This window comes from Muscardinus avellanarius (assembly GCF_963383645.1).
Source record: "Muscardinus avellanarius genome assembly, chromosome: 12".
Classification (NCBI taxonomy): Eukaryota; Metazoa; Chordata; class Mammalia; order Rodentia; family Gliridae; genus Muscardinus; species Muscardinus avellanarius.
Genome location: NC_137798.1, coordinates 106,094,980 through 106,122,927, shown reverse-complemented (window position 1 = coordinate 106,122,927; position 27,948 = coordinate 106,094,980). Strand labels below are relative to the sequence as shown.

Below are 27,948 nucleotides of genomic sequence, written 5' to 3'. Positions count from 1 at the left end.
GAGGCACTGGACCAGGCCCACTGTCCCCTACAAGGGCAGTGCTCTAACCTTCTCCCAGCAGCACCATCAGCTGATGACTAAGCCTTCAGCACATGGCCTGGGGGGCACTCCTGGCCCAAGCTCTGAAGGTGTCACCTACCCGCACCCTCCACCCTCACAGGCCACGGGCAGAGCGGGGCAGGCGCAGAGCGGGGGGCCCACCGAGAACGGGGTGGGCACCCACGCCTCACTCCGCACCCGCCTTCAGTTACTGCTGCCATTGAGCCAGACTTTTGCAAGTGGAACTTTATTTACATCTTTGCATTGCTGGAGTTCTTTTTTTTGGTGGTACTGGGGATGGAACCCAGGGACATTCTACCTTCAAGCTACATCAACCCAGCCATAGTTTTTAGTCTTTTCATTTTTGAAACAGGGCCTCGCTAGTAGCTAAGGCTGCCTGTGAATAGCGATCCTCTGGTCTCCGCTCCGGAATGCTGGGATTACCAGTGTGTACCACCACTCCCGGCTTATTGCTGTTCTGAACGGGTGTGACTTGAGACACAGAGCGGGGAAGCAGTGCTTGGGTTCCATGGCCTTCGTCAGCAGCAGGAAGCCGCCGTGACCGGTCAGGAGGGCGCAGGGCCTGCCTGGAGACCCAGGGCACTTCAGTCCTAGGCCGCGTAAGGGGCCTGGACACCGAGGCAGGCAGGCTAACTGCCTGTCGTCCTTTGCTTCCATCTCAGCTTGTTCCAAATCCTCTCCAGGACCACCTTCCCCATGAGGAACGTGATGGTGAAATTCCGCCTGTACCAGTCTCTGCAGAGACAGGAAGACCGCAGGTCATGGGCTGGCCTCGCCATGCCCACTTCTCCTTCCCTCCCTCAGATCTGGATTGGCAGGTGTCCAGTGGCAACTGAGCAGCAGGTTCTGCTTGGCCGCCTTGTTCTCAGGAGCACGGCTCACTGCTGCACTGTGCGAGGCCAGCCGCTCACAGGCCCCACGTCTCCCGGGCCGAGCGCTTGTGTGAGCTGTCCGAGAGGAAGTGATCCCAAGTGGCGGCTTCAAACCCAAGGGAGGAGCCTGGAGGGCAGGCGCACCCAGCCAGGGGAGCCCTGGCACACCCCAGCACTTCCCAGCTCAGGGGCGGTGAGGGAGCTCACAGCTGCTGGTCGCGCTGGGCTCTCATGCCCTTGGACATCAGCACAGAAGCAGGGCCCCAGGAAAATGCAAAGCCTCCTGGAAGCAAGGCTGGGACTCCCTCGGGACCTAAGCTCCTGGGTCAGGGAAAGCCAGGCTCCCTTCCTAAAGACTTCCTGCTTCCGTCTGGGCAAGGCAGAGGGCGGCTTTGGTACCTCCTCGCCCATCCAGCCGAGGTTGACCCGAGCCTGCACCCTACACCTGTGTGAGGTCAGCCCCAGGGCAGACAGGCTCCTGGTTAAACAGCTTAACAGGTTCAGAGAGCCTTAGAAACAGGACGACCCAGACCCCTGATCCTGATCCTCCCCTGAGCTCCTCCAACCACAACCAGCACTCACATCCCCGGCCTTGGCTCACCTGCCCCGCCCTGTCCCGGCCTTGCTTAGGTGGTTGGCTGTTTATGGACCTGGGGACTGAACCTAGGGCACTCGACTTCTGAACTACACCCTACCACTATGTTTTTTTTCTTTCCAGTACTGGAGATGGAACCCAGGAGCATTCGACCTCCAAGCAATACCCCCAGCCCTATTTTTTTGTTCTTTATTTTGAAACAGGGTCTCACTGAGTTGCAAAGGGCCTTACTAAGTAGCTGAGGCTGTCCACAAACTGGAATCCTCCTGTCTCAGCCTCCCAAATGTCGAGATTACAAGCGTGCGCCACCACATTCAGATTAGTTTTTATTACATTTATTTATTTATTTATTTATTTATTTATTTATTTGTGGGTCTGGGAATGGAAGTCAGGGGTATTGTACTTCTGAGCTACATCCCCTGACCTATTTTTTATTCTTTATTTTGAGACAGGGTCTCACTGAGTTGCGGAGGGCCTCACTAGGTAGCTGAGGCTGTCTGCGAACCGCAATCCTCCAGTCACAGCCTCCCTAATGCTGGTATTACAAGCGTGCGCCACCACACCCAGCATTTAGTTTTTATTTTAATTAATTAATTAATTAATCTATTTATTTATTTTGCAAGTCCAGGGATGAAACCCAGGGGCATTCGACCTCTGAGCTACACCCCCTGCCCTTTTTTTTTTTTTTTTTTTGCGGGTCTGGGGATTGAACCCAGGGGCATTTGACCTCCCAGCTACAACTCCAGCCCTATTTTTTATTCTTTATTTTGAAACCAGGTCTCACTGAGTTGCAATGGGCCTCACTAAGTAGCTGAGGCTGTCCGCAAACCGCAATCCTCCGGTCTCAGCCTCCCAAATGCTGAGATTACAAGCATGCGCCACCACGCCTGGCTTTTTTATTCTTTATTTTGAAATAGGGTCTAAGTTGCAGATGGCCTCACTAAGTAGCTGAGGCTGTCTGTGAACCGCGATCCTCCAGTTTTAGCCTCCCTAATGCTGGAATTACAAGCGTGTGCCACCACGCCTGGCTAGCTTTTATTTTAAAATAGGGCTTCACTAAGTTGCAAAAGGCCTTACTGTGCTCCTCCTGTCTCAGCCTCCCAAGTCCTGGGATTACAGGCATGCACCACCAGCCTAGCATCCTATTTTACTTTTCAGTTTGAAATAGGGCCTAAGTTATTGAGAATAGTCTTGAACCCATAATCCTCCTGTCTCAGTGTCTCCAGGACTAGAATTACAGGTGTTTACCGCCATGTCTGGCTCAGTCTCTTCTCTCTCCAAATCAATCTCAACACCACCCTCACCCTGGATGTGCCCCAGGTCTCTCTTCTGGCTCTCTTTACTTCTAGACGTCCTGATGAAGAGTGGCCTTCCCTGTTACTTGCCCTGCCACATTTTCTGCCTTGAAGCCGGACAACCATGGACTGAGCCTCTAAACTATGGGCTAAATAAACCTTTCCTCCTCTAAGTTAGACTTGTCAAGCTTTTTGTCACAGTGACAGAAAAATGGACGAATACAGCCTAAAATTTTACAGGTGGCTTGTCTCAATCAGGACCCAAACAAAGCCTAGATACCTCATCAAGTCTTTTTCAGCCTTTAACAACTACCCTGCTTCTTTCAGTCCTGGGGATAGAAGCCAGGCCTTGTGCATGCCAGACAAGTGTTCTACTGCACCCAGTCCCTTTTTGTTGTTGTAGTTCTAAGTACTTATTGAAGAGATTGGCTAGTATTTTGGTTTGGGCTGCTGGCCCCAACCTCCCTCCTTCTTTCTTTCCTTCCTACCCAAGGGCATTCTACCACTGAGCTATATCCCAGTCCTTTTTATTTTGAAACAGAGTCTGTGTTCCTAAGGACAGCTGTCTAGCCTCCCAAGTACTGGGATGACAGGTGTGCACCCCCAAGCCTGGCTTTAGGCTATTATTTCAAACATCATTTTCTATGCCGCGCCCTACACGTACTCTTTTCTGTAAACTTGTATTTTAATTTGGGGTCCGGATCACATTAAAACTCTTATCTTCAGCCAGGCATGGTGTCACAAACCTGTGAGGTTCAAAGACAGCCTCAGAGCTGGGCGTGGTCGCTTGTAATCTCAGTATTTGGGAGGCTGAGACAAGAGGATCACAGAAGTCAGGTGTGGTGGTGCACGCTTGTAATACGAGCATTTGGGAGGCTGAGACAGGACAATCGAGGTTCTTGGACAGCTTTAGCTACTTAGTGAGGCCCTTTGCAACTCAGTAAGACCCTGTTTCAAAATAAAGAATAAAAAATAGGGCTGGAGGTGGCTCTCAGAGATAGAATGCCCCTAGGTTCCATCCCCAGTACCAAAAAAAAAAAAAAAAAAAAAATAGGGCTGGGGGGTGTAGCTCAAAGGTAGAATGCCACTGGGTTCCATCCTCAGTATCACAAAAAAGAAAACAATTCTACCTAATCTGGCTGGATATAATATGTGAATTTTTAGGAAAAAGTACTTACCTGTTATAATATACATGCTTCTGAAAATTTTTACTTAAGAATTCCTTGTAAAAGTCAGCCATTTCTTCTGCATTCAATGTTGCTTTTTGACCTGAAAGCAAATTTCAACTTAAACTTAAGCCTGATGGAGAAGGGATTAAATTTTAAAAATCACAGCTAGTAAGTTCAGCAAGCTTGCAGGATACAAACATCAATTGTATTTCTACACATCAGCAATAAGCAATCTGTGTTTGTTTTAGGTGTGGTACTAGAGACTGAACCGTGGGCACCCTGCATGTTAGACAAGCGTTCTTCCACTGAGCTACATTCCCTAGCCCCCCCCCCACCTTTTGACACTAGGGATTGAACCCAGAAGCGTTCTCCCTCCAAGTGACACTTCAACCCTTTTTTGTTTTGAAACAGGGTTCTGCTAGGCTGAATCTCATCTTTAACTGCAATCCTCTGGTCTCAGTCTCCCAAGTACTGGGATTACAGGCAGGTACCACCACACTCAGCCTCCCTCTTCTTTTTTTTTTGGGGGGGGGTACTGAGGATTGAACCTAAGTGCATTCAATCCCCAAGCTATACCCTGAGACCTATTTTGTTTTTTTATTTGGAAACAGGGTCTCACCAAGTTGAGGCTGACCTTGAACCTGTGACACTCCTGTATTAGCCTCTAAGTACTGGGATTACAGATGTGTGTCACACGCCTGGCCAGCTCTAGCCCTTTCTGTGTATGTGTGGGGTACTGGGGATTGGATTTGGGGGCATTCTCTTCTGAGCTATTTTCCCAGCCCTACTGTATTTTTCATTTTGGAATGGGAGATTGAACCCAGAGGCATTCTGCCTCCAAGTTGTACCCCAGCCTGACTTTATTTGAAACAGAATCTTACTTTGTTGTAGAGGGCCTCACTAAGTAGCTGAGGCTAGCTGTAAACCGATGATCCTGTCGCAGCCTCCCAAATACTGAGATTACTAGCATGAACCACCATGCCCATCATTCCTAACTCTTTTTATTTTATTTTATTTTATTTTATTTTTTTGTGGTACTGGGGATGGAACCCAGAGACCTTCTACCTCTTGGCTACACTCCCAGACCTATTTTTATATTTTATTTGGAAACAGGGTCTCACTAAGTAGCTCTCTTGGAAACAGGGTCTCGCTAAGTTGCCGAGAGCTACTTAGTGAGACCCTGTTTCCAAATAAAATATAAAAATAGGTCTGGGAGTATAGCCCAGAGGTAGAAAGCCTCTGGTTTCCACCCCCAGTACCACACACACACACAAAAAAAAGAATAAAAACAGGGCTAGGGTGTTGCTAAGAAGTAGAAAGCCTCTGGTCCCACCCCATACTGCAGTAAATAAATAAATAGGCAAGAACGCTCAGCTGCACTCGCCGCCCCCACGGGGAGTCTTCAGGGCGGCATCTCGTGGCCACTGTGCTCCTGCTTCTCAGCACCGCTAGGAGGAGTCTAACATCCGCTAGACCCTTCTACAGAAGGCCTGGGGTTCCACGCTGCCACCCTCGTGGGCACTCCACGAGCACGACCAGAGGAGCCTCTCCGTGATTGGGGAAGCAGTGATACCCGTTACTTAAGGTGCACTGTGAGGCTTCCAGCTGAGAACTCCTGGGCCTCACAACCATGTCATCTGTCTACAGGGGTGTTGTGAGGAAGGAAATTCGTGGCAGCTTTTTTTAAAAGCCCAGATGGCCTGTGTCATCTCTGTGGCAAGCACTCGCCCATCTGCTGTTCATGGTTAGCTGTACATATTTCCCGGACACCGACCCTTTTGTCTGCCCAGCCCTGGAGGCCTCTCAGCCTGCGTTTCCATGGCAGCAGCAAGGCTCATTCAACAGAAGCCCGCCTCTGCCTGGTGGATGGGGCTCAGCATGGTTGGAAGCCTGCCTGGGAAAGAAAGGTTAGCCTCAGGCTGGCTTCACAGAATGTAGGAAGGATAAAGTGGGAGGCAGAGAAATCCAGTTTACCACAAGAGAAGGGTAAAAGACCGAGAGCAAGCCGGGCACAGTGGCGCACGCCTGGAATCCCAGTACTTGGGAAACTGAGACAGTGAGATCCGGGTCTTGGCCAGCCTCGGCTAATTGTTAAGGTCTTCTGCAACTTAGCAAGATCCTATTTCAAAATAAAACATAGGGCTGGGGTGTAGCTTGGAGGTAGAACGCCCCTGGATTCCATCTCCAATGCCAGGAAAAAAAAAAAAAGAATAAAAAGTAGGGCTGAGGGTATACCTTGGAGGTAGGATGCCCCTGGGTTCAATCCCCAGTACCTAAAAAAAAGTATGAGAGTAAAGTGGTAATGATGATGAAGCCCAGGTGTATTCTACTTCTTAGCTACACGCCCAGAACTTTTTTTCTTTATTTTGAAACAGGTTCTCACTGAATCACAGAAGATCCCACTAAGTAGCTGAGGCTAGCCTTGAACTTCTGATCCTACTGTCTCAGCCTCCCAAGTACTGTGATTACAAGCGTGCACCACCATGCCTGACCATTACAAAGTTAATTTTAAAATCCAATTTAAGACCAGGACCATCAAGAGGATTCTGTGATACTATTTAGACTTAAAACAACCTCTCCCAGCTGTTAGGAGTGGCTACTCTCCAGCGCAGATCTACAACCACTTGGTAAAAACTACCCCACACATACACAAACATAAGCACACAGGGTCCCAGACACCAGACAGCGCGGGAGATGTGTTGAGACCCGAGACCCGTAGGTCTAGACAGTGACTCCTCAGGCAGAATCTAGACCCACCCCTCACCCTGTGCTCTCCAGTGGAGAGCCTGCCCTGTTAGCCACAGGCCCCTCAGTGTAAAATGCTGAAGACAGTCACTGCGGAGGACACACGCAAGGACTTGGCACCGTGCTCATCACACAGCACCCTGACTGTGCTGCCATCCGCAGGCCTCTCCTGCTGCTGCCCTCCAGCCCAGCCGCAGCACCCAGATGGCGGCGCTGGCATCCCAGTCCTCTTGCTGGGCTGGGAGTGCAACTCAGCAGGAGAGTGCTTGTCTCGCATACACAGAGGAAGCCCTGGGTTTAAAACACACACACACACACACACACACACACACACACACACACACCCGAAGCCGGGTTTAAAACACACACACACACACACACACACACACACACACACCCCGAAGCCGGGCGTGGTGGTGCATGCTTGTAATCCCAGAATTTGGGAAGCTGAGACAGGACGATCAGGTTCGAGGCCAGCCTCAGCTACTTAGTGAGGCCCTCTGCAACTCATGAAACTCTGTTTCAAATAAAATAATAAAAAATGGGGAAGTGGTAGCTTGGAGGTAGAATGCCCTTGGGTTCAATCCCCAGCACAGAAAAAAATAAAAATAAGAACTATCCCAAGACAGGGATCTGAAGGAGTCTAGTTTCCCTTCCACACTCAAGCGCCTGGTCTGGGGGACAAGAGAGGAAATGGGGAGAGATGCAGGGCAGACGATGAGCCAGGCCAGGCAGGACCCTGCCCAGAGAGGAGCGGGGCTGTCATCCTGTGGCAGAGGAAAGTCTAAGAACCTGCACTCCACAGCAACTTTCAGATCTGCATTTCAGAGAACAGTCAGGTTCTGGTACAAGTGGATTTATTTATTTATTTATTTTTTGCGGGTCTGGGGGTGGAACCCAGGGGCATTCGACCTCTGAGCTACACCCCCTGCCCTAGTTTTTATTCTTTATTTTGAAACCGGGTCTCACTGAGTTGCAGAGGGCCTCACTGAGTAGCTGAGGCTGTCCGCGAACCGCGATCCTCTCAGCCTCCCGAATGCTGGGTTACAAGCGTGCGCCACCACGCCTGGCCAACAAGGAGATTTACGGTAGGGGATGACAAACCACACTTACAGACCAATTCTGTCCTACTACCTACTTCTGTAAATAATGTTTTTTTAAAAATTTTTTATTGGTACATTATATTCATACACATATTGAGGTAAAAAACTTGTGTGTACATACATATACACATAATAAAGTTTTGTTGAAACACACCCCATTCCATTTGCTTATGCTGTATTTTATTTTTAGGGGGGGCCCGGGGATGGAACCCAGGTGCATTAGACCTCCAAGCTACACGCCCTGCCCGATTTTTTATTCTTTATTTTGAAACAGGGTCTCACTAAGTTACAGAGGGCCTCACTAAGTAGCTGAGACCGTCCGTGAACCACAATCCTCCGGTCTCAGCCTCCCCAACGCTGGGATGACAAGCGTGCGCCGCCACGCCCACTTTGCTTATGCTTTAAACAACAGGAAAGTCAAGTAGTTTCAAAAGATATACCATATGGCTTACAAAGGTTAAGCTAGGCATCAGGTATGGCAGTGAACACTGGTAATCTCAGCTACTTAGTGAAGCCCTTTGCTACTCAGTGAGATCCTGTTTCAAAATAAAGAGTAGCCGGGCGTGGTGGCGCACGCTTGTAATCCCAGCATTTGGGAAGCTGAGACATGAAGATTCGGGTTCCAGGCCAGCCTCAGCTACTTAATGAAGCCCTCCGCAATTCAGTGAGACCCTGTTTCAAAATAAAGAATAAAAAAAAAATAGGGCTGGGTGTGTCACCCAGAGGTAGAATGCCCCTGGGTTCCATCCCCAGACCTGCAAAAAAAAAAAAAAAAAAAGAATAAAAAATAGGACTGGGGGTATATCTTAGAGATAGAATGCCCCTGGGTTCCATCCCCAATACCACAATATATAAATAAGTAAGTAAATAAATAAATGGGGCTGTGGGCATAGCTCAGAGGTAAAATGACCCTGGGTTCAATTCACAGTACGAAGAAAAAAAAAAATTAGAAACTGGGGGGAAATTAGGAAGTTAGTGCCAGAGGCAGAGAACAAAGGCCTGGACTCCAGCACTAGCTGGAGGCAGGGACGGAAGAAATGGTGAGAGACGTTCCTGAGGTGGCATGGAAGACAGGGCAGCCCAGGAAAAGGAGCGCACGCCACAGGGCAGAGGAGCCCAGGACTCACGCTGAGAATCACCAATCAGAAGGACCTAGAAAACCACCTGTAGTGCACACCCGTGATCCCAGTACCAGGAGGATGAGACAGGGGATCGGAAGTTCACAGCCAGCCCCAGAACGCTAAGTAGCCTGCTTCAAAATAAAAAATAAAGCCAGGTAGCCGGGTGTGGTGGCGCACGCTTGTAATCCCTGCGCTTGGGAGGCTGAGACAGGAGAATCACACAGGTTCGAAGCCAGCCTCAGCTACTTAGTGAGGCTCTCAGCAGCTTAAGTAAGACCCTGTTTCCAAATAAAGTATAAAATAGGTCTGGGAGTGTAGCCCAGAAGTAGAAAGCCCTGGGTTCCACCCCAGTACCACCAAAAAAAAAAAAAAAAAAAAAGCCAGGTGTGGTGCCACACACTTGTAAGCCCAGCATTAGGGAGGCTGAGACCAGGGGATCGCGGTTCGTGGACAGCCTCAGCTACTTAGTGAGGCCCTCTGCAACTCAGTGAGCCCGTTTCAAAATAAAAAAAAAAAAAAACAGGTCTGGGAGTGTAACTCAGAGGTAGAATGCCCCTGAGTTACATCCCCAAAATGTACACGCGCAAAAACGAATCTAGAATCCTGAGAAGGTATGTCAGCCCAAGAGAGAAGATGGAGCAGGAGTCCTGGGGACTCCGTGGTGAGGGGCCCCGAGGCTGCAGCGACGGGGGGGAAGGCAGGCCTCAGCATGCTCCCAGGCAGTGGGAAGGCCCTGAGCTTCCCTCGTCATTCAATGTCCCTTCTTTCTACCTGCTCATACCAAACACAATTAGCCAAAAAGCACAGAGGTACTGACCACACACAGCTCCCGGGCCCAGGCCTTTAGCTCTCAGCCGTGAGTGAATGAATTCTTCTTTTTCCTAAAAAAAAAAAAAAGACACCATCAGAACTCCCTTCTCTTCTGTCTTTCCACCTCCTTCTGGCTACAGCAGAGCTCACAGGACTCTGGAGAAGTATAACATGGTTATTTCCTGAGAAATGCCCCATCTTAAGGCCTGGTGTGGTAGTGCTCGCTTGTAATTCCAGTACTTGGGAGGCTGACACAGGAGGATCACAGGTTTGCGGCCAGCCTCAGCTACAGTGAGGCCCTCCACAACTTAGTGAATAGGGCTGGGGGGTGTAGCTAAGAGGTAGAATGCCCCTGGGTTACATCCCCAGTACCAAAAAAATTAAAAATTAAAAAAAAATTTTAAATAAAGCCAGGCGTGATGCCACGTGGTTGTAATACCAGCATTCAGAAGGCTGAGACCGGAGGATCCTGGTTTGTGGACAGCTTCAGCTACTTAGTGAGGCCCTCCGCAACTTGGTGAGACCGTTTCAAAATAAAGAATATGGGCAGGGGGTGTAGCTCAGATGTCAAATGTCCCAGGGTTCCATCACCAGACCCACAAAAAAAAAAAAAAAAAAAAAATTAAAATAAGCCAGACATGGTAGCCCACACTTGTAATCCTAGTACTTGAGGCTGAGACAGGAGGATCTCAGGTTCACAACCAGCCTCAGCTACTTAGTGAACCCTTCCACAACTTAGTGAGGCCCTGTTCTATATTTTTTTATTTTTACTTATTTATTTTCTTTGCGGGTCTGGTGATGGAACCCACGCCTGGCCCATTTCCAAATAAAATATAAAATAGGCCTGGGAGTATGGCCCAGAGGTAGAAAAGCCCCTGGGTTCTACCCTCAGTACCACAAAAAAAAAAAAATTATAAGTAAATAAAAAATAGGGCTGGGGATGTAGCTCACAAGTAGACTGTCCCTGTGTTTAATCCCCAATATCACAAACAATGAAAAAATTAAAAACTAAAAATAAGAGCCAGGTATGGTGGCAAAAGCTTATAATCCCAGTACTCAGGAGGCCAAGACAGGAGGATCGCAGGTTCAAGACAATGCTCAGCAACTTGGCGAGACCCTGCTTCAAAACAAAAAATAGCTGGGCGTGGTGGCGCACGCTTGTAATCCCGCCGCTTGGGAGGCTAAGACAGGAGGATCACGCAGGTTCGCAGCCAGCCTCAGCTACTTAGTGAGGCTCTCAGCAACTTAGTGAGAAACTGTTTCCAAATAAAATATAAAATGGGTCTGGGAGTATAGCCCGGAAGTAGAAAGCCTCTGGGTTCCACCCCCAGTAACACAAAAAAATTAAAAAATAAAATAAATAAAAAATAAAATAGGGATAAGGGTATAGCTTAGAGGCAAAACACCCCTGGGCTCAATCCTAGTACTATTTTTTTTTTTTTTTTTTTTTTGCGGGTCTGGGGATGGAACCCAGGGGCATTCAACCTCCGAGCTACACCCCCTGCCCTATTTTTCTTTCTTTATTTTGAAACCGGGTCTCACTGAGTTGCGAAGGGCCTCACTACGTAGCTGAGGCTGTCTGCAAATCGCGATCCTCCGTCTCAGCCTCCCAAATGCTGGGATTACAAGCATGTACCACCACGCCCGGCTCAATCCTAGTACTATTAAAAAAAATAAATAAGCTGGGTGTGGTGATGCATGTCTGCAACCCTAGCACCTCAGAGACTAAGATGGAAGGGTCACAGGTTCAAAGCCAGCCTCAGCATTTTTTTTTTTTTTTTTTTTTGCGGGTCTGAGGATGAAACCCAGGGGCATTTGACCTTCGAGCTACACTCCCTGCCCTATTTTTCATTCTTTAGTTTGAAACAGGGTCTCACCAAGTAGCAGAGGGCCTCACTAAATAGCTGAGGCTGTCCACAAACCACAATCCTCCAGTCTCAGCCTCCCGGATGTTGGGGTTACAAGCATGCCCACCATGCCCCGCTGAGCCTCAGCATTTTAGTGAGGCGCTCAACTACTTGGAAGACTGAGATGGGAAAATCTTTGGCTTTGAGGATAGCCTTGGCAAGTAATGAAACTCTCATCGACCAACAGACTCTGTTTCAAAAAACAAAACTAAGGCTGAGATGTAACTCAGGTCAAATGGCTCTGGGTTCAATCCCTAGTACTACAAAAAGAGATTCTTTTAACAGGGAATCTTGAGAGGCTAAACAGAAGAATCACAGGTTCAAGGAGTTTCAGCAAGTAGTGAGATTCATCAACCTAGATAAGACCCTGTCTCCAGGGTCTTGGGAAGACTTTGGAAACAAACCACGTTGGAAGGCAGTTCGTTTACAAATCCACAGAGTACATACAGACTCCATTTGACTTGGCCCAGGGGGATAAAGAAAGCTGAAATATTTTTCTTCTGGAAGAAGAATCTTGAAGCCAGGCGTGGTGGCACACGCTTGGAATCCCCGCGCTTGGGAGGCTGAGACAGGAGGATCGCACAGGTTCAAAGCCAGCCTCAGCTACTTAGCGAGGCTCTCAGCAACTTAGTGAGACCCTGTTTCCAAATAAAATATAAAAAAGGTCTGGGAGTATGGCCTGGAGGTAGAAAGCCTCTGGGTTCCACCCCCAGCACCACAAAAAAAAAAAAAAAAAAAAAAGAAGAAGAAGAAGAATCTTGAAGTCTCGGGAGTCAAGACAATGTGTCACAGACACTGGATTTTCAGGAACATGAACACACAGGTAAGACAAGTACTTCAGGTCCTGGCTCTGCTGCCTCGTCCCTGTGAGAACAAGCTGGGTATGTTGGCCTCGCCTGTAATCCCAGGACTCGGACACTGAGGATTGTGGACAACTTCAGCAAGTAGTGAAACTCTCATCAATCTAGTAAGACCCGGTTTCAAAATAAAAACAAACTAGGGCTGGGATGTAGCTCCAGGGTAGAATGTTCCTGGGTTCCATCCCCAGTGTCACATCTACAAAAAAAAAAAAAAAAGCCTCGCAATTCCTGCTCTAGGAGGAGCTGTGCTCAGGAGCAGTTACCGGTGGACCAGCCTGGGGTGGAGCTCAGTGATACAGTGCTTACCCAGCACTACAAAAATAAAACACAAAAAGGTCTCCATGCAGACTGACGCAGGAACCCCGAGGACTTGGCGCCCCCAAGCGGCCACCGTGTCATTTCTCACTCTGCTCTGAAACCTATCCTTACCTTTCGAAAAGTCCCATTCTGGCTTGCCCAGAATTGCTGATTCCATTCTTGGGTTTCCTGTCTTAATTCTCTAAGCTTTCTTTCCAGTGGTGACTCATTTTCAGGGATGTAAAAGTGAACAGGTCGAAGGTTTGAATATTTATCTGGGGGTCCGATCCAATCGTGGCAAGACTTCCGTGGAGGGCGGAATCCTGAGACCTTTAACAAAGTGCCCGGATTAACACACGACTCAGCAAGTCTCTAGTGCACAACTCACAGTACGCACTGATGAAAGGCCCGCATCAGCTTCACCCTTCTGTTTTTACTGCGACTCTTATTATTCTGGTACTGGAAACTGAACTCAGAGGCATTCTACCTCTAAGCTACACCCCCAGCTCTATTTTTTGTTTTAAAACAGGGTGCAAGTGGGGCGTGTTGTCATCCCAGCATTTGGGAGGCTGAGACCAGAGGATCACGGTAGATGCCCCTGGTTCCATCCCCAGACCCGCAAACAAAACAGGGAAACAGGATCTAAGCCGGGCACGGTGGCGCACTCTTGTCATCCCTGCGCTTGGGAGGCCGAGACAGGAGGGTCGCACAGGTTCAAAGCCAGCCTCAGCTACTGAGTGAGGCTCCAGCAACTGAGATTCTGTTTCCAAATAAATTATAAAACAGGCCTGGGGTGTAGCACGGAGGTAGAAAGCCCCTGGGTTCCACCCCCAGTGCCACAGAAAAAAAAACATCAACAACAAAAAACAAGAGTTTTGCTAGGTTGATGAGATTCTCACTACTTGCTGAGGCTGTCCTTGAACCTGTAATGCTCAGTCTTAGCTTCCCAGGAACTGGGATTACAAGCATGTGCTACTGTGCGGCTTTATCTTTTAATTTGAATTTGTGTGAGTGGTACTAGGGAGGGAATGAAGGGCTGCACCCCTAGGCCTACTTTATTTTATATTTGCCATGGGCAGTTGAACCTAGAAGCACTGTACCTCCAGGCTGTGCTACACCCCAACCTTCCTTTCTGTGTGTGTATGTATGTGTGTATGGTGCTGGGGATTGAACCCAGAGGCATTCTACCTCTGATCAGCACTCCCAGCCCTATTTGATTTTGATTTTGAAAGAGGGTCTTGCTAGGTTTGATGAGTCTCACTACTTGCTGAAGCTGGCCTTGAACCTGCCCTGCACCAGTCTCAACCTCCCAAGTACTGAAATTACCCCCACACCCAGCTTTTATTTAGTTATTTATTTTGTGGCACTGGAGTGGAACCCAGGGGCTTTCTACCTCCGGGCTATACTCCAGACCTATTTTATATTTTATTTGGCTATACTCCCAGACCTACTCTTTTTATATTTAATTTGGAAACAGGGTCTCACTAAGTTGCTGAGAGTCTAAGTAGCTGAGGCTGGCTTCGAACCTGTGCAATCCTCCAGTCTCTGTCTCCCAAGTGCTGGGATTACAAGCCTACGCTACCACGCCCAGCTCATCTTTTACTTTTCATTCATCTTTCTTTCTTTCTTTCTTTCTTTCACATCTGGAGATGAAATCCAGGGGCATTCAACCTCTGAGCTACACCCCCTGCCCTATTTATTTTATTTTGAAACAAGGTCTGACTGAGTTGCAGAGGGCCTCAGTCTCAGCCTCCTGAATGCTGGGATTACAAGGGTGCGCCACCACGCCCAGCTCCATCTTTTACTTTCAAAAAGAGACTATTGCCTGGCATGGTGGCGCACGCTTGTAATCCCTGAGCTTGGGAGGCGAAGACAGGAGGATCGAGCAGGTTCAAAGCCAGCCGTGCTGGCTTAAGAGACCCTGTTTCCAAATGAAAATATAAACTAGGTCTGGGAGTGTAGCCTGGAGGTAGAACGGTTCCATTCCCAGTACCCCCCCCCCCCGCAAAAAAAGAGACTATTAAAATGCTTATAATCTCAAGATGAGAGGCTGAGACAGGAAGACCTGGGTTCACAGGCAGCCTCAGCTACTTACTAAGATCCTATGCAACTTAGTGAGACCCTGTTTCCAAATAAATAAAAAAATAGGGCTGGGGGTATCGCTCAGAGGTAGAATGCCCCTGGGTTATATCCCCAGTAGTGGGAAAAAAAAAAAAAAAAGAAAAAGAAAAAGTTGGGCATGGTGGTACAAACCTATCATTCCAGTACTTAGGAAACAGACTGAAACAATAAGTTTGCAGGTTCAAGGCCAGTCTCAGCAACTTACTGAGACCTTCAACAATTTAGTGAGAATCTGTTTCAAAATTAAAAAAAAAAAAAAAGAAGCTGGGTGTGGTGGCACACATTTGTAATCCCAATGCTTGGGAGGCAGAGACAGGAGGATCGCACAGGTTCGAAGCCAGCCTCAGCTACTTAGTGAGGCTCCCAGCAACTTAGTGAGACCCTGTTTCCAAATAAAGTATGACATAGGTCTGGGAGTATAGCCTGGAGGTAGGAAGCCTCTGGGTTCCACCCGCAGTACCACCAAAGTAAATAAATAAATAAATAAATAAAAATAAATAAAATAAAAAAGGGCTAGAGAGTAGCTCAGAGGTAAACACCCCTGGATTCAATCCCCAATATCACTAAGCAAACAAACAAATAAAAATGGGCAAAATAGCCAGGCGTGGTGGCGCACGCTTGTAATCCCTGCGCTTGGGAGGCTGAGACAGGAGGATCGCACAGATTTGAAGCCAGCCTCAGCTACTGAGTGAGGCTCTCAATAACTTAGTGAAATCCTGTTTCCAAACAAAAAAATAAAAATAGGTCTGGGAGTATAGCCCAGCCCAGAGGTAGAAAGCCCCTGGATTCCAATCCCACTACCGCAAAAAAAGGCAAAATATTTCAATAATTTCAATAAAGCCAGATATGATGGCACATTCCTGTAATCCCAGCTACTCAGGAGGCTGAGATAAAAAGATCAGTTTGAGGCCACCCTGGGAATTTAACAAGACAGTTGCTTTCTTTCTCGTGGTCCTGCGGGTGGAACCCAGGGTCCTTCTACCTCCGGGCTACACCCCCAGACCTATTTTATACTTCATTTGGAAACAGGTCTCACTAAGTTGCTGAGAGCCTCATTAAGTAGCTGAGGCTGGCTTCGAACCTGTGCGATCCTCCTGTCTCAGCCTCCCAAACCCTAGGATTATAAGCGTGTGCCACTACATCCAGCTAATGAGACAGTTTCAAAACTAAATAAAAAGAGCTGGAGATGTAGCTTAGTGGTAGAATGCCCCTGTGTTCAATCCCCAGCATTGAAAAATAAAAACCAAAATTCTGGACTTTTCCCCCAAAGACTCTGCAACTGTGTGGTATTTATTCATTTATTTGGCACCAGGGATTGAATTCAGGGGTGCTCTACCTGTGAGCTACACCCCCAGCCTTTTTATTCTGAAACAGGCTCTCACTAAGTTACTGTGTAGGCCTCAAACCTACAACCCTCCTGTCTCTGCCTCCCAAGAACTGGAAGTACATAGGGTTGTACCACAGCACCCTGGACAACTGAGATACTTTGATACTGGTAGCAACCAGAGGGGCGTCCCAGCGGTGGAGAGCCAGGGCTGCCTCTGGACTACCACAGTGAGTGGGCAGCTCCTTCCTTCTCCAGCTAGCAGGCAGCTGCAGAGAGCTGCTTACCACCCACCTCCTAGAATTGTACCCCTTTTCCTCCGCAGAGGCTTCCTGCCAGGAAATGCCAGAGCCCATCCATGGTTACCTCCTCTAGCTGCCCACGCAAAACAAAGGAGCCCGGTTACTTTTCATGCTTATCTCCTGGATCTCACAAACTGCTCTGCAGATGAACCTTGGGTCTGCCTGCCATTATAATTGGAGAGATTTTTATCTGATTGTGACAGTTCCTTTCCTGTATAAACAAATACCCGGGTTGTTGTTCACCCAGTGGCTGCTATTAGGAAAGCAGGCAAGAGGCGTGGGGGAGGAAAGGATCCTTCTGTAGGAGCAAGAATCCTTTGCAGTGGGAATAATTACCGTAATTTAGGGCTCTTCTGCTGTCAGCACAGAATGCCTGGCTTCCTGACACTTGGACCAGAGAGCCTGCGTGGGAAGGCAAGCCGGAACCCAACATCCAGGAGGAGCCTGCAAGCTCTCACCTGCCAGTTAGAACTCTCACTCCTGGCCTGGGAGGGGAGCTAGGCTCCCAGGTGCTGAACCCTTTCCTTTTCACCCTAACTTGCCAGGCTGGATAGCCCCACACTTGGTGCCCCTTCCCAGCTCTGCGCCTCTTCCACCACAGGTCAGGGCTCGCAGCAGGAGTGCCGAGATGCTCCCCGGCACCCGCTTCCTGAGGTGCCCTGCACAGGCCAAAGCCACAATCAGCACAAGGCACTGGACAGAGCCAGACTCTTGCTGGGTACCCCTGCTTTACAGTTCAGACTCCTGAGATGGGCTGCACAGCCTTCCCCTCAGTGAGGGCTGGGGCCCTATGCTACCTGGTGCTAGACAGACCAGGAAGCAAACTTAACCATACATTATGTGGCTCAGTCAGGTCAGGTTGCACACACCTGTAATCCTGATACCTGAGACTGAGACAGGAACACTGCAGGTTGGAAGCCAGCCTCAGCAATTTAGCAACACTTTACCAAATTAAAAAAAGAAAGAAAGAAAGAACTGGATTATCTTGGAGGTAGAATGCCCCTAGCTTCAATCCCCAGCATCATAAAAATAAATAAAAAATAAGAGAGGCCCAGGTGGAGCGGCTCATGCTTGTGATCACAGTACTTGGGAGGCTGAGACAGGAGAATCAAAGGTTTGAGGACAGCCTCAGCAAGTAGTGAGACTCATCAACCTAGTGAGGCTGTTTCAAAATAAAAATTAGTGCTGGGGCTGTTTCTCGGAGGTAGAATGCCTCTGGGTTCAGTCCTCAGTACCACACACACATTAAATAAAAAAACTTGTTAGAAGAAATTTTTTTGCGGTACTGGGAATGGAATCCAGGGGCATTCTACCTCTGAGGTATACCCCTAGCCCTTTATTTTTATTCTGTGTGTGTGTGTGTATGTATGTGTGTGTGTGTGTGTAGGTGGTACTGGGAGTGGAACCCAAAGGCTACCTCCGGGCTATCCTCCCAGACCTATTTTTTATATTTTATTTGGAAACAGGGTCTCACTAAGTTGCTGAGAGCCTCACTAAGTAGCTGAGGCTGGCTTCGAACCTGTGCGATCCTCCTGTCTCAGCCTCCCAAGCGTGGGAATTACAAGTGTGTGCCACCATGCCCGGCTTTTATTCTTTATTTTGAAGCAGGGTCTCACTGAGTTGCAAAGGGCCTAAGTAGCTGAGGCTGGCCTTGAGCCACGATCCTCCTGTCTGCCTCAGCCTCCAGAAGTTTCTAAGTTACTCTATATAGGCTATATACATTCTGTACATATGAACCCATGGCTTTGATGTATATCAGCCTTACCGTGGCTGTTTCCTCATGTGTAAGAAGGGGATGATAAAATTCTACCTATTTCATAATCCCAGTACTTAGAAGGTAGAGACAGGAAGATTAGTGAGGCTCTTTGCAACTTAGCAAGACCCTGTTTCAAAATAAAAAATAAAAATTAGGATTGAAGATATAGCTTGGAGGTAGAATGCCTCTGGGTTCCATTCCCCAGTACCACAGGGGGAAAAAAATTCTACTTATTTCATACAATTGTGTGGACTAAATAAGTTAAAATTATTCATTTAAAACAGTGCACACAAATGCAATATATGTTAAGTATTATTACACAAGTTAAGAAAATCTAGGACAAGCCGGGCATGGTGGTGTATGTTTGTAATCCCAGCATTCGGGAGGCGGAGACCAAGGCCCTCTGCAATTTAGTGAGACCCTGTTTCTTTTTTTTTTTTTTTTTTTTTTTTGGTGGTACTGGGGTTCCTGGAAGCCCTTCTACCTCCAGGCTACACTCCCAGACCTATTTTTTAAATTTGCATTTTGGAAACAGGGTCTCCTAAACCAGCGCACGCGGCTGGCTTCGAACCTGCGCGATCCTCCTGTCTCTGCCTCCCAAGCGCGGGGATTACAAGCGTGCGCCACCACGCCCGGCAAGTGAGACCCTGTTTAAAAAAAAAAAAAAAAATGGGTAGGGGGTGTAGCTCAGAGGTAGAATGCCCCTGGGTTCCATCCCCAGACCCGCAAGGAAAAATAAAAAAGAAAATCTAGGATAAGTAGCCGACGCACAGCAAAAGCAGCAGTGCTCAAACTTGCACCACTCCAGGTTCATCCTCCAGAACCGCACGCACAGGCCACACTCCCATCAGAGTCTTGGGTGTGGGCCCCAGGGCTTCCTCAAGTTTTCTTTCTTGTGGTACTAAGGGTGGAACCCAGGGGCCTTCTACCTCCAGATGTATTTATATTTGGAAACAGGGTCTCACTAAGTTGTTGAGAGCCTAAGATACTGAGGCTGACTTGAACCTGTGATCCTGTCTCAGCCTCCCAAGTACTGGGATTACAAACATACGCCACCACATCCGGCTTATTGACTAAATTTTACTTATTTTTCTTGGTACCAGAAATTGAACCAAGAGGTATTTTACCTCTGAACTACTTAGTGAGGCCCTCTGCAATTCAGTGAGACCCTGTTTCAAAAATAAAGAATAGCCGGGCGTGGTGGCGCACGCTTGTAATCCCAGCATTCGGGAGGCTGAAACCTGGAGGATAGCGGTTCGCGGACAGCCTCAGCTACTCAGTGAGGCCCTCTGCAACTCAGTGAGACCCAGTTTCAAAATAAAGAATAAAAACTAGGGCAGGGGGTGTAGCTCGGAGGTCGAATGCCCCTGGGTTCCATCCCCAGACCCGCAAAAAAATAAATAAATAAAATAAAATAAAGAATAAAAGATAGAGCTGGGGGTGTCACTAGGAGGTAGAATGGCCCTGGGTTCCATCCCCAGGTCCGGGAAAAAAAAAAAAGGTACCCAAGCCGGGCGTGGTGGCACACGCTTACAATCCCAGCGTTTGGGAGGCTGAGCCAAGAGGACTGCGATTCGTGGGCAGCCTCAGCTACTTAGTGAGGCCCTTTGCAACTCAGTGAGACCCTTTTTCAAAATAAGGAATAAAAAACAGGGCTGTGGGTGTAGCTCAGAGGTAGAATGCCCCTGGGTTCCATCCGCAGTACCGCAAAAACAAAACAAAACAGTACCCAGCCAGGCATGATGGTGCACGCTTGTAATCCCAGTACCTGGGAGGCTGAGAAAGGAGGATCAGAATTTTGTGACCTGCCTCAGCTACTTAGTGAGGCCCTCCATAACTTAGTGAGACCTATTTCAAAATAAAGAATAAAAATAGGGCTGGGAATGTAGCTCAGAGGTAGAGCGCCCCTGGGCTCCATCCCCAGTGCTAAAAAAAAAAAAAGTACCCAAAGTGGGTGTGGTGATGGACACATGTAGCTTCAGCTGCTTAGGATGAGGCAAGATAATCACTTAGCAGCCTGGGCAACACACAACAAGGGCGTCTCAAAAACCCTGGTCCTGGTACCTAGAGATGAGGGATGGGAATAAGATGTGTAAGTCCTAAAAGGAGGTCTCCTTCACTAAAGCAGTGGGCAAAGGATGAATGAAAAATGCAGTGTATACTAGAGATGACGGGTTAAGACAAGAATGATCTTATCCTCACTAAATTTAAGGAAACAAAAGGCTTGCAACCTTTTTTTTTTTTTTTTTGCAGTATCAGGGATGGAACCCAGGGGCATTCTACCTGAGCTACACCCACAGCCCTATTTTTTTATTTTGAAACAGGGTCTCACTGAGTTGCAAAAGGCCTCATAAGTAGTAGCAGAGGCTGGCTTTGAACCACGATCCCCGTCTCAGCCTCCCAAATGCTAAGATTACAGTCACAACCTGACTTTTAAGACTTATTATTTATACTTCAAGTCCCAGAGACAACAATCTTTCTGTGTTGCACAAATGTAATCACTCAGGAAGCAACAAAGATGGCAACTTAGGCCATCCAAACTGCCCTAAGGTAAAACTGTTCTCTGTGTGCAGTCCAGTATCTAGCATAATGGGGCATTCAGGCGAGAGCCAAACAGGGCTTGGCACAAGATTAGAAGCAAGTAGTTCTGACTCATGGCCAGACGCCCACCTGCCAGTGTCATCAAGATCACCACCCAGTGAGCAATCAGGCCACAGGTGAGCAGCGTGGGCTCAGCATTACACGGACTGCAGAATGCAGGTCTCACCCTGAGCACCGGACCCGGGGAAGACTTTTTTTTTTTTTTTTTTTTGCAGTACTGGGGATGGAACCCAGGGGCATTCTACCTCCGAGCTACACCCCAGCCCTACTTTTTTATTCTTTATTTTGAAACAGGGTCTCATTGAGTTGCAGAGGACCTAAGTAGCTGAAGCTGTCCATGAATCGTGATCCTCTTGTCTCAGCCTACCACATACTGGGATTACAAGCGTGCGCCACCACGCCAAGCTACTTTTTTTTTTTTTAATGTGCTACTAGGGATTGTGCTTTCCCACTGATCTATATCCCATCTCTTTTCTTTTCTTAGTGAGGCCCTGTTTCAAAATAAAGAATAAAAAATAGGGTTGGGAGTGTAGCTCAGAGGTAGAATGCCCCTGGGTTCCATCCAAAAAAAAAAAAAAAAAAAAAAGTCAGGGCTAGGGCCACTGTACCAGGGAACTGAGCCAGAGGCCCAAAGTCTGGGTGGATGATAAGTTGTCCTCGTGACTCCATGTCCAAACTGTAGACTAGACAAAACTTCAAAGCCACTTCTACAAAAGTGTGTTAGGAGGCACAGCCCAGCCCAAGGGAAATAAAAATTTATGACAGGTACATTTCCAAAATCTTATCTGGCTTTTTGTCTTTCCTTAATTATTATTTGGTTGATGTTGGTTGGTTGGTTGTTAGGTACAGGAGATTTAACTCAAGGGCATTCTGCTTCCAGGCTACACCCCCAGCCCCTTTTTAAAAAAATTACTTATTTAGTTTTTGTGTGTGTGGTACTGGGGATGAACCCAGGGCCATTCTACCTCCAAACTACATCTCCAGCTCATTTTAGTCTTTCTTTTGAAACAGGGTCTTGCTTGGTTGCTGAGTCTCTGTGACCCTATCCTGAGGACTAGGATTACAGGCCTGAGTTACCAAGCTCATCTCCTTTTTTTTTTGCAGAACCTAAGCTACACCCCTAGTCCTAGTTTTTATTCTTTAGTTTTGAAACAGGGTCTCACTAAGTAGCTGAGGTTTCCCACCAACCCGGAACTTCCCATCTCAGCCTCCCAAGTACTGGGATTACAAACGTGGCCACCACACCTGCCTCCTGACTCTTGTTACCTAAGCCAAGCTTTCCTGCCTCCTTCATTGGCCCACTAGTAAATGAAGAGTTAGTACTTTTGTGCTTTGCTTAAATATTTTCTCTGCACCCTGTACCAAACCATTTGTCAAAAGTTTATCTGAAAATCCTGGAAGACTGAGACCGGAGGATCGCGATTGGCAGACAGCCTCGGCTAGTTAATGAGGCCCTTTGCAACTCAGTGAGACCCTGTTTCAAAATAAAGAAAAAAAAATATAGAGAGCTGAGGACGTAGCTCAGAGGTAGAAAGCCCCTGGGTTCCATCCCCAGTAGCAGAAGAAAAAAAAATAATAATCTTCCCTTAAAGAAGTGCAATTTTGCCAGGCGTGGTGGCGCACGCTTGTAATCCCCGCGCTTGGGAGGCTGAGACAGGAGGATCACAGAGGTTCGAAGCCAGCCTCAGCTACTTAGTGAGGCTCTCAGCAACTTAGTGAGACCCTGTTTCCAAATAAAATATAAAAAAATAGGTCTGGGAGTATAGCCCGGAAGTAGAAAACCTCTGGGTTCTACCCCCAGTACCACCAAAAAAAAAGTGCAATTTTTATTTTTATTATTATTAATTTTTGGGGGGTGGTACTGGGGTTCCTGGAAACCTACCTCCGGGCTACCCAGACCCCATATACATACATACATACATACATACATACATACATACATACATACATATATTGGAAACAGGGTCTCTTATTTTGAAACAGGGCCTCACTAAGTAGCTGAGGCTGTCCGCGAACCGCGATCCTCGGGTCTCAGCCTCCCGGATGCTGGGATCACAAGCGCGCCCACCACGCCCGGCTTCAAGATTGGTATTACAGGCCTCTCCAGTACTGGGATTACTTCGCCCCGACGCCGGCCCAAGAGGTGCAATTTAAACGGCTGCCATTCTTCCTTGCTACAGAAATTCCTCGCGGATCTCTATCCAGATCCACAAGAGCAGGAATATAAAGCTGGCCATCGACTGAAGAAAAGCGCTACTGAGCTTAACGAGGCTCAAAGAGAAGCCCGGCACCAAGAGCCGGCACGCCGTTCACACCGAGGGCTCCGGCAGCACTCAGGGAGCAGCCCGGAGGCCGGCCGCGCACAGGCCGCGCGCCGCCGCCCCGCTTACCCCGCTCGGCGCCGCGTCCCCGCGCTCCGCCCCGCGCTCCGGGGCGGGCGGGCAGCCACGGCCGCCGAAGGCGCGGCAGAGAGGCGGGCGCAGAGCCCTCGCGCCCGGCCTGCCGGCCGCCATGCCGCCCGCTCCCTCGGCTCACGGCGGCCTTGCGACGGCGCGCCTTACGGCAACGCCGCGACGCCGAGCCCGTGAGCGTGCCCGCGGCGGGGCGGGGGCGGGGCCTCGCGCCGCCCTCTCGGGATTGGGCGGGCCGCGGGGGCGGGGCGGGGCCTCGCACCGCCCTCTCGGGGTTGGGCGGGCCGCGGGGGCGGGGCGGGGCCTCGCACCGCCCTCTCGGGGTTGGGCGGGCCGCGGGGGCGGGGCGGGGCCTCGCGCCGCCCTCTCGGGGTTGGGCGGGCCGCGGGGGCGGGGCGGGGCCTCGCGCCGCCCTCTCGGGATTGGGCGGGCCGCGGGGGCGGGGCGGGCCGCGCGGCGAGGCGGCGGCGCGCGATGGCGCGGGCGGCACAGGTGAGGCGGCGGCGCGCGGGCCGCCCTCCCCGGGCCCGTTGTGAGGTCAGGCGCGGGCTGCGGGCCGGCGGGACGCGGGAGCGGCCCCTTCACCGGCCGCCCGGCTCGGGCCCAGCGGGCAGGGCGGGGCGTGCCGCGGGGCCCCGCGCCGCTCCCCGTGAGGGGCCGCCCAGGCCTCGGGTCAAGCGCGGCGGGGCCGGCTTCGGTTGCGGCCGAGCGGGCGGCTCGGTGGGAGCCCGAGAGCGTGCGGTGCGCCGGGCTGCGGCTCCGGGCGGCGAGCGGCCCGCCTGCCCTGCGGAGGGCGCCGCGCCCGAGGCGGGCCGGGCGGGAAGGTGGTGCGGCCCGGCGGGCGGCGGCGGCGGAGGGGCGGAGAGCGGGGATGGGCCTCGGCGCGGTTCCTCGTGCCGAGTTAGTTTTCTGGAAGGGGGTGTAGTTGTTTGCCTGGGCGGGGGCCTGTGAGGGCTGAAGGGCTGCCGAGAGCCGGGCGTGGTGGCGCGCGCTTGTGACCCCAGCATTCGGAAGCGCAGGCGGGAGGATCGAAGTTCGAGGACAGCCTCCGCTACTTAGTGAGGCCCTCTGCATCTCAGCGAGACCCTGTTTCAAAATAAAGAACTAAAAATAGGGCTGGGGGTGTAACTCGGAGGCAGATTGCCCCTGGGTTCTATCCCCAGTACCTCAAAAAAAAAAAAAAAAAAAAAAAAGAAAAAGGCTAGAAGAGCTACTGTTCTATATGTCACGAAGATTCCCTGTTGATTTTGGTGGTACTGGGGTGGAACCCAGAGGCTTTCTACCTCCGGGCTATACTTCCAGACCTTTTTTTAATATATACTTTATTTGGAAACAGGGTCTAAGTTGCTGAGAGCCTCACTAAGTAGCTGAGGCTGGCTTCGAACCCGTGCGATCCTCCTGTCTCAGCCTCCCAAGCGCGGGGATTACAAAGCGTACACGCCCGGCTGATTCCCTGTTGATTTTAAAAGTATAGACTATGATGTTAAGATCTAAAGAACTAGTCCAGTTTCTTATGAAGGCATATGCTCCTCTCGTGGTTGAGGAAGCCCAGAATTCATAGAGTGCGATGCCCAGGATTTTCAGGAGAGGGTGTTGAGAAGGCCACTTTCTTTCTGTACTTGAGCATGACTGTCTTTGGAATCACATTGACAACAAACCCTCCCAAGTACTGGGATTACAGGCAAGATCAATCATGCCCAGCTAACAGGCCCCTCCTGTGTGCGTGCGTGCGTGCGTGCGTTACCAGATATTGAACCCAGGGGCATTCTACATCCAAGCTACACCTCACCCTTTTTTTTATTATTATTTTTTACTTTGAAACTGGGCCTCACTAAATTCCAATCGCCTCATAAAATTGCTGAGGCTGGCTGCAAACCTGAGATTCTCCTGTCTCAACCTCCCAAGTACTGCAATTACAGAAGTGTACCACCAAGCCAAGCAAACAGCTAACGGCGTTTTTTTCTTTTCTTGCTTTTTTTTTTTTTTTTTTTTTTTTTTTTTTGGTGGTACTGGAGTTCCTGGTAACCCTTCTACTTCTGGGCTACGCTCCCAGACCTATTTTTATACTTTTTAATTTTTATTTGGAAACAGGGTCTCTTACGCCAGCGCGGCTGGCTTCGAACCTGCACGGGGATTACAAGCGTGCGCACTGCGCCCGGCTCTTTTTTTTTTTTTTAATGTACTTTTTACCTGTCACAGTGGCACACATCTGTAACCCCATCACCTGGGAGGCTGAGATAGAAAGATCACAGGTTCAGCCTGGCGTGGTGGCCCACACTTGTAATCCCTGTGCTTGGGAGGCGGAGACAGGAGGATTGCAGTTCACGGACAGCCTCAGCTACTTAGTGAGGCCCTACGCAACTTAGACCCTGTTTCAAAATAAAGAATAAAAAATAGGACAGGGGGTGTAGCTTGGAGGTCGAATGCCCCTGGGTTCCATCCTCAGACCCGAAGAAAAAAAAAATGAACTTAAGCTGGCACGTGCCTGCTATCCCATTACTTTGGAGAATGAGATGGGAGGATCACAGGTTCAAGGATAACCTCAGCAAGTAGTGAGACTCTAATCAACCTAGCAAAACCCTATTTAAAAATAAAAGTAAAATAGGGCTGGGGGTGTAGCTTGGAGACAGAATACCCCCAGATTCTACCCCTAGCACCACACACATAAAAAAATTGTACAAAGAGTAGTTTTGCAGAGACTTTGTCCTGTAATAAGGCATCATTCTTGTCATCTTTTAGTGCTTGTGAAACTGAACACAACAAAGTATGGATATGGGAAACCAACATCCTTCTCTAAGTAGGCTTCAGGAAATCCAAAAGGAAGTAAAGAGTATAGAACAGCAAGTCATTGGCTTCAGTGGCCTGTCAGATGACAAGAATTACAAGAAACTCGAGAGGATCCTAACAAAGCAACTTTTTGAAATAGATTCTGTGGATACAGAAGGAAAAGGAGACATTCAGCAGGCGAGGAAGAGGGCGGCGCAGGAGACGGAACGCCTCCTCAGAGAGCTGGAGCAGAATGCTAACCACCCGCACCGGATCGAAATCCAGAACATCCTTAAGGAAGCCCAGGCCCTTGTGAAAGAGAAGATCGTGCCCTTTTACAATGGAGGCAGTTGCGTGACCGATGAATTTGAGGAAGGCATCCAAGATATCATCCTGAGGCTGACACACGTCAAAACCGGAGGGAAGATCTCCCTGCGGAAAGCAAGGTATCATACTCTAACCAAAATCTGTGCTGTGCAAGAGATCATTGAAGACTGCGTGAAGAAGCAGCCTTCCCTGCCACTCTCCGAGGACGCACATCCATCTGTCGCCAAAATCAACTCTGTGATGTGCGAAGTGAATAAGGCCAGAGGCACTCTGATCGCCCTTCTGATGGGGGTGGACACCAGCGAGACTTGCAGGCACTTGTCGTGTGTGCTCTCGGGACTGATTGCCGATCTGGATGCGTTAGATGTGTGCGGGCGTACAGAAATCAGGAATTATCGGAAGGAGGTAGTTGAAGACATCAACAAATTACTGAAGTATCTGGATTTAGAAGAGGAAGCCAATACTACTTACGCGTTTGACCTGAGACAGAATCGTTCTATTTTAGAAATAGAAAAGGTCCTCAAGAGGATGAGAGAGATAAAAAATGAACTCCTCCAAGCGCAGAATCCTCCTGAATTGTATCTGAGCTCCAAGACAGAACTGCAGGGTTTGATTGGACAGCTGGATGAGGTGAGTGTTGAAAAAAATCCATGTATCCGGGAAGCCAGGAGAAGGGCAGTGATCGAAGTGCAGACTCTGATCACGTACGTGGACCTGAGGGAGGCCCTGGAGAAGAGGAAGCAGTTGACTTGTGAGGAGCATCCACCGCATAAGGCGGTCTGGGGCGTTCTTGGAAACCTGTCAGAGATCCAGGGAGAAGTCCTCTCGTTCGACGGGAATAGGTCTGATAAGAACTACATCCGGCTGGAGGAGCTGCTGACCAAGCAGTTGCTGGCGCTGGATGCCGTGGACCCTCAAGGCGAGGAGAAGTGTAAGGCTGCCAGGAAGCAGGCTGTGAAGCTCGCCCAGAACATCCTCAGCTATCTCGACCTGAAGTCCGATGAGTGGGAGTACTGAAACTCAGACCGACCCTGCTTGTTTGCACTTTACAGATACTGCTATGTATTTATACAGAGCTTTTGGTTTGTGGAGCCTAAATGTGATTTATACATTTTTCAATCTCAATATTTATGATTTAAGAAATTATATTCAGTATCTCTGCTTTTGATGTTGCAAAACAGATGTCATTACAGCACAGTAACTTTTCCATTTGGGTCGTTATCCATATGATATGTGCTTTGTTTGGTTTGTGGCTTTTGTGTTCATTTTGTGCGTTTTTAATCAGAATGTGAATAGTGGCACATTCGTAATTTTTAACTGGGTTGTGTGAGCATTAAAATGCTGAAGTTTCAGAATCTGGGAATAGACATAACTGTACATAATCTGGAAATTATGAGAGATGGGAAATGGTTTTGATGAAAGAGTAAAGTCCAAGCACAAAAACAGTATAACCTTCATTATGCTACATAAAGCAGACAGATCTTTTTTCACTTATAACACCTGACT

The 27,948-nt window shown here is 49.0% G+C and overlaps 2 protein-coding genes across 2 annotated transcripts; one reads left to right on the top strand and one right to left on the bottom strand.

Moving 5' to 3' along the window:
* Nucleotides 1–689: 689 nt before the first annotated feature.
* On the bottom strand, nt 690–23,451 carry COA8 (cytochrome c oxidase assembly factor 8; the record flags this gene model as incomplete). The annotated part of the gene is made up of 5 exons (XM_080708263.1): nt 690–795; nt 4,001–4,091; nt 9,778–9,841; nt 12,967–13,164; nt 23,329–23,451. The coding sequence occupies 5 exons, from the start codon at nt 23,449–23,451 to the stop codon at nt 690–692; spliced, it is 582 nt and encodes a 193-aa protein (XP_080564389.1).
* Nucleotides 23,452–23,799: 348 nt separating this feature from the next.
* On the top strand, nt 23,800–27,459 carry BAG5 (BAG cochaperone 5; the record flags this gene model as incomplete). The annotated part of the gene is made up of 2 exons (XM_080708043.1): nt 23,800–23,841; nt 26,089–27,459. Exon 2 carries the CDS (start codon nt 26,116–26,118, stop codon nt 27,457–27,459), a length of 1,344 nt encoding a protein of 447 aa, XP_080564169.1. The 5' UTR covers nt 23,800–23,841; nt 26,089–26,115.
* Between the last annotated feature and the right edge of the window lie 489 nt (nt 27,460–27,948).